The 11,200-nt window shown below is 43.4% G+C and overlaps 1 protein-coding gene across 1 annotated transcript; it reads right to left on the reverse strand.

The window, feature by feature from the left end:
- Nucleotides 1–6,136: 6,136 nt before the first annotated feature.
- Nucleotides 6,137–8,997, reverse strand: LOC116530187 (DNA (cytosine-5)-methyltransferase 3B-like). The gene is given in 5 exon segments (XM_032248209.1): nucleotides 6,137–6,568; nucleotides 6,570–6,711; nucleotides 6,713–7,824; nucleotides 7,885–8,882; nucleotides 8,885–8,997. Coding segments are annotated over 5 exon segments (2,478 nt in total). The 5' UTR covers nucleotides 8,952–8,997; the 3' UTR covers nucleotides 6,137–6,409.
- Between the last annotated feature and the right edge of the window lie 2,203 nt (nucleotides 8,998–11,200).

An 11,200-nucleotide genomic window follows, 5' to 3' on the forward strand; every position in this document is an offset into this window, starting at 1 on the left:
AAATGTAAAAAGCTCTGTGTATCAAAGAATACAATCAACAGAGTAAAATGAAAACCAACAAAATGGGAGAAAATATTCACCACTCATAAGAGGCTTAGATCCAGAATATATAAAGAACAAAACTCCACAACATAAAACCAAATAGCATGATGAAGAAATGGGCAAATGACTTGAAGACAACTTGTATTTCATCTCCAAAAATGAAATACAAATGGCTCACAAGCATATAAAAATGCTCAACATCTTTTTAAAAAATTAAAATTAATCATCATCAATGTGCTATTCAAAACCACAATGAAAGACCACCTCACACTTATTAGGATGGCTACTATCAGAAAAACTAGAAAATAACAAGTGTTGGTGAGGAAGTGGACAAATTGGAATGCTTGTGAACTTTTAGTGGAATAGTTCCCACTAAATGGGATCATTCTCACCATTTTAAAACGGTGCCACTATGATAGAAAACAATATGGAGATTTCTAAAAAATTTAAAACCACAACTATTTGATGCAGCAATCCCACTTTTGTATGTATATCCAAAATAATCCAAAGTTGGATACTGAAGAGATATTTGTACATCCATCTTTATAGAAACATCATTCATAATAACCAAGAAGCAGACAATTCAAATGTTCAGCAATGGATAAATGAATAAACAAATGTGGTATATGCATGCAATAAGATATGATTCAACTAAAAATATGTTGATGCATGCTACAAAATGGATAATTCTTGAGGGCATTGTAAGTGAATAAGGTAATCAAAAGTACAAATGTACAAAATACCGTATGATTTTATTTATATTAGGTATTTAAAGTAGTCAAATCAATGAAACTGAAAAGTAAAATGGTGCTTACCAGGGACTGGGAGACAAGAAGCAAAATGGTGTTTAGTGGGGACAAATACAGCAAGTTGTCAAATGACTGTAGAGTTCTGTTTGCAAGATAAAAATTCTGCGTATCTGTTGAAAGCAATGTGAATATAATTAACAGTACTCAAGCGTATACTTTAAAATAATTAAGACAGTGTGGCGATTCCTCAAGGACCTAGAAATAGAAATTCCATTTGACCCAGCAATCCCATTACTGGGTATATATCCAAAGGATTATAAATCGTTCTACTATAAGGACATGTGCACACGAATGTTCATTGCAGCACTGTTTACAATAGCAAAGACCTGGAACCAACCCAAATGCCCTTCGACGATAGACTGGATAGGGAAAATGTGGCACATATACACCATGGAATATTATGCAGCCATCAAAAACGATGAGTTTGGGTCCTTTGTAGGGACATGGATGAACCTGGAAACCATCATTCTCAGCAAACTGACAGAAGAGCAGAAGATCAAACACCGCATGTTCTCACTCATAGGCGGGTGTTGAACAATGAGAACACATGGACACAGGGAGGGGAGCACTACACACTGGGGTCAGTTGGGGGGAAATAGGGGAGGGACGGTGGGGGGTGGGAAGCTGGGGAGAGATAGCAAGGGGAGAAATGCCAGATGTAGGTGATGGGGAGGAAGACAGCGAATCACACTGCCACGTGTGTTCCTATGCAACAATTTTGCATGTTCTTCACATGTACCCCAAAACCTAAAATGCAATAAAATAAATAAATGGGAAAAAAAAATAATTAAGACAATAAATTTTACATCACATTTTTTGTATAATTAAAGAATTTTAAACTAAAACAATTTTAAAGGCCAAGTCTTTAGTATCTTGGCCAATTAAAAACAGAAAAATTTTCTCTGAAAATATTAAAATATATAATGCAAATCATATCTGTGTGTGAAGTTATATACATAGGGACAGTATGGTAGAGGTGAATACATTTCCTCATCAGGGCACATGTATTGAAAACTAATTGTGCCATGGAAGAAGGCTTTTGTTGGTATTTGAATAAAGTAGGGATATATTACTATGTGGCTCTGGATGCTTCCATTATTTAGAAACAGTCTGGTTAAATTTGTTTGAATAGATAATGCAGATTAGACTGTGAATTGTCATCTTAAATATTTAGATCAGAAAACAATTTCTATTTCCAACCACTATTGAGATGGTGGTAAAGACTGTCCAGTTCATGGTCTTTTAAATTCTTTTTAAACAAAGGTTTGTGTTCTGCCATATTGTTAGACTCATTTATTAGTTCTAACAGTTATTTTGTGTAAGATATTTTTAACATATAAGATTATATCTACAAGCAACAGATAATTCTCCCTTTTGCCCCAAATTGGATGCCTTTTATTTCTTTTGCTTGCCTAATTGCTCTGACTAGAACTTCAGTGCTATGTTGAATAGAAGGGGTAAAAGTGAGCATTTTTGACTTGTCCCTGCTCTTAAAGAAAAAACTTTAATCACTGAATATCTTACCTTTGGTTTTTTCTAATATAGTCTTTATTATGTTGAGATAATTACCTTTTACTCCTAGTCTGTTGAGTGTTTTAAAAGAGTGTTGAACTTTTGTTAAATGATTTTTCTACATTGATGGAGATAATTGAGTTTTTTTCTTTGCTAGTGTTGTATATTAGGATTAATTTTCGTATATTGAACCATCCTTTCATTCCAAAAATACATTTCCCTTGGTCATGATATATTATTATTTTAATATTGTGAAATTTAGTGTGCTAGCATTTTGTTGAGAATTTCAATTATTGTTCATATGTCAGACTATATCTTGTCTATGAAGAAAATAAGCATTTACTTACAGGTCTATTTTTTAAATTCATAAACTTTTTTTTTGAGAAGCTTTACATTAAGAAAACATTGAACAGATATTTCAGAGAGTTGTTATATACCTCCACTTCCCCATATAGTTTCTTGCACCAGTGTGGTACATGTGTTACAATTGGTAAATAAATATTGATACATAATTATTAACTAAAATCCATAGTTATACTACATTTCACTCTTTGCAATATACAGGTCTGTGGGTTTTTACAAATGCATTATGTCATGCCTTTGATATTACACTATCAGACAGAATAGTTTCACTGTCACCCAAATGACCTGTGGTTCTCCTATTTATTTCTCCTTTCTTTACTTCAAAGCCTGGGAAACCACTATCTCCATATTTTTGCATTATTGAAAATATCATATACTTGGAATCATGTAGTATGATTTCAAGCTGGCTTCTTCACATAGCAATATACATTTAGGGTTCTTCCACGTATTTTCATGGCTGGATAGCTTATTTATTTTTACTGTTGAATAATATTCAGTTGTTTGGATGTACCAAAGTTATAATGTCATATATCACAATTACAGTTGGTGGGAGTGTAAATTAGTTCAACCATTGTGGAAGACAGTGTGGCGATTTCTCAAGGATCTAGAAATAGAAATTCCATTTGACCCAGCAATCCCACTATTGGGTATATACCCAAAGAACTATAAATCATTCTACTATAAAGACATATGCACACGTATGTTCGTTGCAGCCCTGTTTACAATAGCAAAGACCTGGAAGCAACCCAAATGCCCATCAATGATAGACTGGACAAAGAAAATGTGGTACATATACACCATGGAATATTATGCAGCCATCAAAAACGATGAGTTTGTGTCCTTTGTAGGGACATGGATGAACCTGGAAACCATCATTCTCAGCAAACTGGCACAAGAGCAGAAAATCAAACACTGCATGTTCTCACTCTTAGGCGGGTGTTGAACAATGAGAACACATGGACACATGGAGGGGAGCACTACACAGTGGGGTCTGTTGGGGGGAAATAGGGGAGGGACAGTGGGGGGTGGGGAGTTGGGGAGAGATAGTATGGGGAGAAATGTCAGATATAGGTGAAGGGGAGGAAGGCAGCAAATTACACTGCCATGTGTGTACCTATGCAACAATCTTGCATGTTCTTCACATGTACCCCAAAACCTAAAATGCAATAAAAAAGAAAAATAAATAAAAAAAAATTACCAAACTTCTAAATAAAGACCCAAAACACTTCTTATATTAAACATTGAAATAAATATGAGTTACACACACATTTAAAAAATAATAATGAAAACAAGATAATTCCCTAATTTTTGTTGAATCAGTGATTGGCAATAGTTGCAGTGGTGGGTTAATCAATGAATAATGATTACAAAGCAAAATTTCTGGTGCACATTTGTAGTCCCATTTATTTGGGAAGCTGAGGTGGGAGGATCAGTTGAGCCTGGGAAGTCAAGGCTACAGTGAGCTGTGATTGAAACACTGCCTGTGCTACAGAGCAAGACTTCGTCTCAAAAAAAAAAAAAAAAAAAGGCAAAAATTGTCAGAAGCACCTACTACTACCACACAGTTCAAAAGAAAGAATAACAAATAGGGTAGGCTCACTGAGCACTTTCATACTCCATCATTTATTGTTGTGTATTTGGAGGATTATATTGGATAATTTATACATTTTTATTTTACAGTCATTTGTATTCACTCATTCATTTTGCAACCTGCTTATTTCAGCTCTATGTCTCTAGTGGCTAGAGCTTCTCCCACAGCTCAGGATGCAAAACAGGAAGTGGACCCAGATATGTCACTATCCAATTGCAGGGCGCACTCACACACACATCTCCACTCACTCACACTGGGACAATTGAGACTCACCAGTTAATCTAACATGCATATCTTTGTGATGTATCAGGAAACCTGAATACCCAGAGAAAGTCCACAAAGACATAGTAAGAAGATGCAGGAACTGAGGAGCAGAGAGGTTAAGCAACTTGTCCAAGGCCACACAGGTAGCAGGTGGCAAATACCCAGGCAATGTGGGCATGGAGATTATAAAAGAGTCAAGAACATGTTTTGCTTTTTTTTTTTTTTTTCTTGAGACTGGGTCTCATTCTGGCACTGAGATTGGAATGCAGTGGGGCGATCTCGGCTCATTGTAACCTGGGCTCAAGCTATTCTTCCACCCAGACAATGGCCCCAGCAGAGAAGCAATTTTTTTTCCTTTTTTTTTTTTTTAGAGAAATACTGATTTTAATTAAACATAAGGTAAACTCGGTATCCGTCATCTTCCAGCCTAAAAATTAGCAAAAACTGTTGAAACAAGGCACAGTTTTTTCCCCATGTTTGTTACGTTGTGTCTCCAGTTACAAAAAAATTTTAATGAAAACGTTAAACATAAAAATAGAAGTTTGAGATTTAAAAAAAAGTGTATAAAAGCCCCACAAAACTTGTCAACGTTGTTCCTTATCCTACAAAATAGCACCAGTAAGAAGAGTAAAAGGTGTTAAAAACCATTACGACAGCATTTCTGAAATGCAGCTTGTCTGAACTCCCATTCCCCCTAAAAACGACTTATCGTGGAATAAAAAAAAAATTAAAAATCTCCAGAGGGAGAACCGAGCTTTTATTGCCGTTTTCCCTGTCGTCTCTTAGATGAGGGAAAGGTGTGAGAAGTGTGCTTCTGTCCCTGACTGCTGTCACTGCATCTGAGTTTAGTAAAAAGATAAGGAATGAAGGTAGCAGACTTCTAGTCTGGGGACCTGTGCCAGTAGAGGGTAGCTCTCTTGGAGAGGGGATGGGTTTGAGGGAGTGTCTTGTCTTATCTAAGCTCCTTCCTTCACACTCCTCTCCTAGGGAAGAGGGAGGTGTGGAGGAGCCGTAGTTGTCTACATAATATGTGGCAGCTTATATTATAGAACTCAGCACACCTCTTCCTGAGGTCCCCAGACGGTTCTATTGCAGTTACTGGGAGGGATTCAGCTAAGAGTGGCCAGTGGCCCCTGCCCTTGGGTTTGTGGGGGAAAAATAGCCCTGAATGTGATGATGATGTCATCCCTGCTGAAATCATCATCATTATGGGAAATACTCTAATGGGTCCCGCGCAGACTCCACATCTTGTATTTAGGCAAGGGGAACGTGCCAGGTAAAAGACATATACAACATTTCCTCTTCTGCTGGACCCTAAAAACCATCCTGGACCCTAAAAAATGTCCTGTAGTTACATGCCTACAGCTGCACACATCTGGCAACAGAGTAGCAGCCAGTTTTCAGAAATTAAAGTCTTGCAATAACTGTCTTGGGTGATTTTTCAGCATTAACCTGAGTATTGGAGAGCTGTCGGCACTGTGGTTTTGGTATCTCAGCCATTGTTTCTCTGAGTGGTAGACCCAGGAAGGAAAGAAAAAGCCACGCTGCTACCTACTTCAAGTTTTAAAGTATTAAGAGAAGGAAAAAATGAGCACCGTGTTTGGCTGCTCCAGGCAGCCAGGTCTGAATTGTGCACCAGGAGGCGGCACCTTGGGCTCCCCCTGTAAGAGAGTCAGGTGGCTCTGCCCCCACTGAGGAGGAGGGAACTGAGGTACATGGTATGGCCCACAGAGCTCAGGAAGAGCAGGGCCTGGGGATGCCTTCAGGAATCACACCTCCTCGGTCCTGGCTCTGCCACACACCCCGTGGCTTTGGGGCCTGGCTGGAACTATTCGCATGCAAAGTAGTCCTTCAGAGGGGCGAAGAGGTGTCGGATGACAGGCACACTCCAGGACCTTCCCAGCAGCTTCTGGCGGGCGCCACGGCCCATGTTGGAAACGTCTGTGTAGTGCACAGGAAAGCCAAAGATCCTTTCGAGCTCAGCGCACGCACCACAGAACATCTTCTTTGCCATTCATGACAACAGGGAAAAGTTGGTTTTTCCCCTGTTTGATTGAGTTCGACTTGGTGGTTATTGTCTGTCCTTTCTTTAACTTGGCTATCCCATTGTATTGCAAGCAGTCCTGCAGCTATCACGGGCCTGTTCATCCCAGGAAGGTTGCCCCAAAAATATCGGGCCCTGTGAGCAGCAGAAACTTTGATGGCATCAATCATCACTGGATTACACTCCAGGAACCGCGAGATGTCCCTCTTGTCGCCAACCGTCATGGCTACAACATTCTCAAACATCCAGAAGAACGGCCGGTCATCACACTCCTTGGGGCGTGAGTAATTCAGCAGGTGGTAAAATTCAAAGAAGAGCCGGCCTGTGCCCTCATATAGGCCTTTCCTGGCTGGATTCACATTTGAGAGATCATTGCATGGGCTTCCACCAATCACCAAGTCAAATGGGCCCCATTCTTCAATATTTTTCTTTGTGATGTTCCTCACATCGTTCACGTATTTGATATTCCCCTCGTGCTTCACGGTTCCGACAGCGATGGACTCCTCACACGCTTCGGAGGCGACGTACTTTCCCACCTTTATGCCCAACTCTTTGAGGACTAGGTAGCCTGTTGCGATTCCATCAAACAGAGACAGGACTTGAATGGGCCGCCTTCGGGCTGCGGGAATGGCAGGGTACAGCTTGGGGGCTTCATATTCAAGCCCCGTGTCACTGGCGAAGAAGGCCTGTAGGCGCACGTTCCAGTCCTTCCGGCGCCGCAGGATGCCGTGACAGCGCTGCGGGAGGCACATGCAGCAGCTCCAGGGCTCCTGCAGCTTGGCCTCGGCCGCTGTGCCTGTGCCCACCAGCACCTCCAAGCACTCCACACAGAAGCACCGGCAGCAGCTTGTGTTGCTGCAGAGCAGCAGCTCTCGGCCCTCACAGCACACAGTGCAGTAAGACTGATAGCCGTCATCATCATACATGTCAAACAGCTCGAGGAACCGATCCCGGCATGTCTGACAGAGGCCTCCCTCAAAGAGAGGGTGAAAGGACACGGGATTTTTCCTGCCACAAGACAAACAGCCATCTTCCAGGCTGCTCTTGTTGTTGGCAACATCTGAAGCCATTTGTTCTCGGGTCTGATCTTCATCCCCTCGGTCTTTGCCGTTGTTATAGCAATTTGTCTTGAGGCGCTTGGGTGGGGGACAGTAGTCAGAGGCGGCTGAGTCGTCAGCTGTGCGTCTTCGAGTCTTGTTCTCGTATTTCTTTGATTCTAATTTCCTACTGCCTGCACGACGCACCTTCGACTTATTAACCACTGGTTGCGTGTTGTTGGGTTTGAGGCCCTCGATCCCAGTGGGCTTGAAGCCCCCGTGGGCCCACTCCAGCATGGGCTTCAGCTGGTCCTCCAATGAGTCTCCAGGGCTGCTGGGGAAGGTCTTGCCAGCTCGCACCCTAGCTTTCTCCAGAGCATGGTACATGGCTTTTCGATAGGAGACGGGCTTATTGAAGGTGGCCAAATTAAAGTGCTGGCTGAACAGCCCCAGTGCCACCAGTTTGTCTGCAGAGACCTCGGAGAACTTGCCATCGCCAAACCACTGGACCCACCGCATGCCCGACGTGGCCTGTCGCTTGGAGGTGGCCTTCCAAGATACCACCATGGCGGGCCACCAGGAGAAGCCCTTGATCTTCCCCCACACGAGGTCCCCTATTCCAAACTCCTTCCCATCCTGATACTCTGAACTGTCTCCATCTCTACTGTCTGCCTCCACCTGCGGGGACTCCATGCCCTCCTGCTGGCTGTCCTGGGCTGGGCGGGTGTAGGGGGTACTGCTGCTCTGGGGCATCACATCTGTGTCCTCTGTATCGTCTGTGAGGTCGATGGTGAGGTAAGGGCTGGGAGGGGACGACCATGGCGTGCCTGCCGATGCTGTCGCCCACCGTCTCAGGGACCTGGTAGCCGGGAACTCCACGGGGGACTCCTCCACATGGCTGCGGCCCTGCCGGCCTCGGGTGGAACGTGGGGAAGGCCGGTGCCTCTCCCTGCTGGAGGCACTGTTGTTATTTCGGGTTCGGACAGCTGGGCTTTCTGACCGAGTCCTGGTTTCCCGGGAGAGCTTCGGCATCACTGGGGTGTCAGAGCCATCCCCATCTTCCCCGTCGCCATTGCCCGTCAAGTCCTGCGTATAGCTTAGCAGACTGGACACCTCCCTCTTGGAGAGTCTCAGGCTTCATCTTCGGCCTCTGATCTCGGGGGTGCGGATGGCCTCCAGGATTGGGGGCGAGTCGGAGGACTGGTCACTGCAGGACCCATGACGAGGATGGAGTCTTCCCTCCCGCCGGCGTCCTCCTCTCCATTGAGATGCCTGGTGGCTCCCTTCATGCTTTCCTGCCGCGGGGCTGGCTCGGGCGCGGCTAGGCGGCGGAGCCGCGGGTTGCGGCGGGCTGGCGGGAGGCCGGCGGGCGGCCGCGCAGGGCGCTGGGCTCGCGAATCTCCGGCGCCGATCGCCGAACTAGGTTTACTTGGGCCACTTAACCCCGGCGCTGCCGTCCGGGCGCTGCCGCCCGCTCGCCCGCCCGCCAGGGAGCCGGTCCCGTCAGTCCGGGGGCGCTCGGAGCGTCCACGCGGGCTGCGGCGGCCGAGCCGGGAGCGGCTGCTGTGAGCTAGCGGTGCGGGCCAGACGGGGCAGCGGGAGTGGGTGGCAATTTTTTTTCTTATCAATGTTATAAGAAGATGACATTGAATAAAATGACCTTATTGAAGGATTTGCTATAATTAATTTACCTTTTATCCAGTAATATTATTATTTACTCTCAGCTGTACCATAAACTATCATGTACTACAAACTACCTTTTATCCACGGCAATAGCAGTGGGAGACTGGAGAATACAGATTTTAGAAACATCTCAGAAGAATAACTGACAGGATTAAATAAATAAAGGAAGAGAGGACTGTAGAATGACGGCTTTGTTTCTGGCTTCAATAACAGTACATAGTGGTGCCATTTACCTAGGTAGAGAATAGAAAAGGAGAGGGTTTGGGTTAAGGGTTGGGAGCACAGGAAGTAAATAAGTTGTTTTGGGCATTGACACATGGAATGCCTTTGAACAATTAAGTGGAAATGTCCAGTAGACTGCTGGAAGTATGAATCTGTAGTTCAGGAAAAATATGTGGGCTAGAGATACACATCTGATAATCATCAGTTATGTGTGTTTTGTTGAAGCCATAGGTCTGGATGATATTGCACAGTGAATGTGGAAAGAATGAAGAAAAAGAAGACAAACAATAAAACCTTGAGGAAGACTATTTTGAGGAGATGCAAGCAATCAATTATTACAGTGTATGAGAAGTACTGCGATAAATACATGAATGCGATATCCTAGTGACTCTAAATGAAATTGATCATTTGGGTGGGAGAAGTTATCACAAAAAGTTTCACTTTTGGCCAGGTGTGGTGGCTTACACCTGTAATCCCAGTGATTTGGGAAGCCTAGGCAGAAGGATTGCTTGAGCCCAGTAGTGAAGACCAGCTTGGGTGACATAACAAGACTCCGTCTCTTAAAAAAAAAAAAAAAATTTTACTTTGGTGTGTGTGTGTGTTTGTTTGTTTGTTTATTTATTTATTTATTTTGAGACAGAGCCTCACTCTGTCGCCCAGGCTGGAGTGCAATGGTATGGTCTAGGCTCACTGCAACTTCCACCTCCTGGGTTCAAATGATTCTCCTGCCCCATCCCCGAACAGCTGATTAGCTGGAACTACAGATGTGCACCACCATGCCTGGCTAATTTTTGTATTTTTAGTAGCGATGGGGTTTCACCATGTTGACCAGGCATGTCTCAAACTCCTGATTTCGAGTGATCCACCCATCTCAGCCTCCCAAAATGGAGGGATTACAGGCATGAGCCACTGTACCCAGCCTTGGTGTGTACATTTAAGGATGTATAAGACTGTGGCCAGTGGGATGAGGAGCAGAGAAGCACACAAACTCACCTGTTTCACAAGGAAAACAGGACTTCAAATGAGACCTCTCTCAACCATCCCCCACTCCATACACTAAAATCCAGAATAGTGTTCCTTCAAGTGTGGTCCACAATTTCCTTCCATGAGAATCACATAGGGGCTTTATCAAAATGAATATCATGTGCTAAATGCTGTACAAACTAAAGTGTGGTCATGGGATGTGCAGCTAAAATGGAGCAGAAATAAAAAGCTTTGGAGTTGATGAGTTCAAAGAATTGTGACCTCCAAGTTGCTAGTTTTAGCAGGAAGGCATAGTGGAAAAACTGGAGGGACAAAGAGGTTTTGCAAGAGGATAATTGATAATCTTTTTTCTCCCATTAAAAAGGAAAAATGAGCCAGATAAGACTAGGAGTGGAATAGTTTTCTTCTGAGTTGGTCCCAAGTCAACCAGACAGCACAGTCACCTTGATGAAAAAGAAATAAACAATTGATTTGATTGACTGGATGTAGTCATAAAAAAACAAAACAAAACAAAACAAAAACACCAAAAACAACAAGGCACACATGAATTACCCTGATTTTGTTTTCACTTTTCAGCTGGTTATCTGGCACTTTACACTCAGCCCTTCCTAATGAACTGATGGTAGCTGAAGTCACTGAACGTTTGTAG

The sequence above is a fragment of the Sapajus apella genome, unplaced genomic scaffold (genome assembly GCF_009761245.1).
Source record: "Sapajus apella isolate SASKATOON/1434 unplaced genomic scaffold, GSC_monkey_1.0 scaffold65, whole genome shotgun sequence".
Taxonomy (NCBI): Eukaryota; Metazoa; Chordata; class Mammalia; order Primates; family Cebidae; genus Sapajus; species Sapajus apella.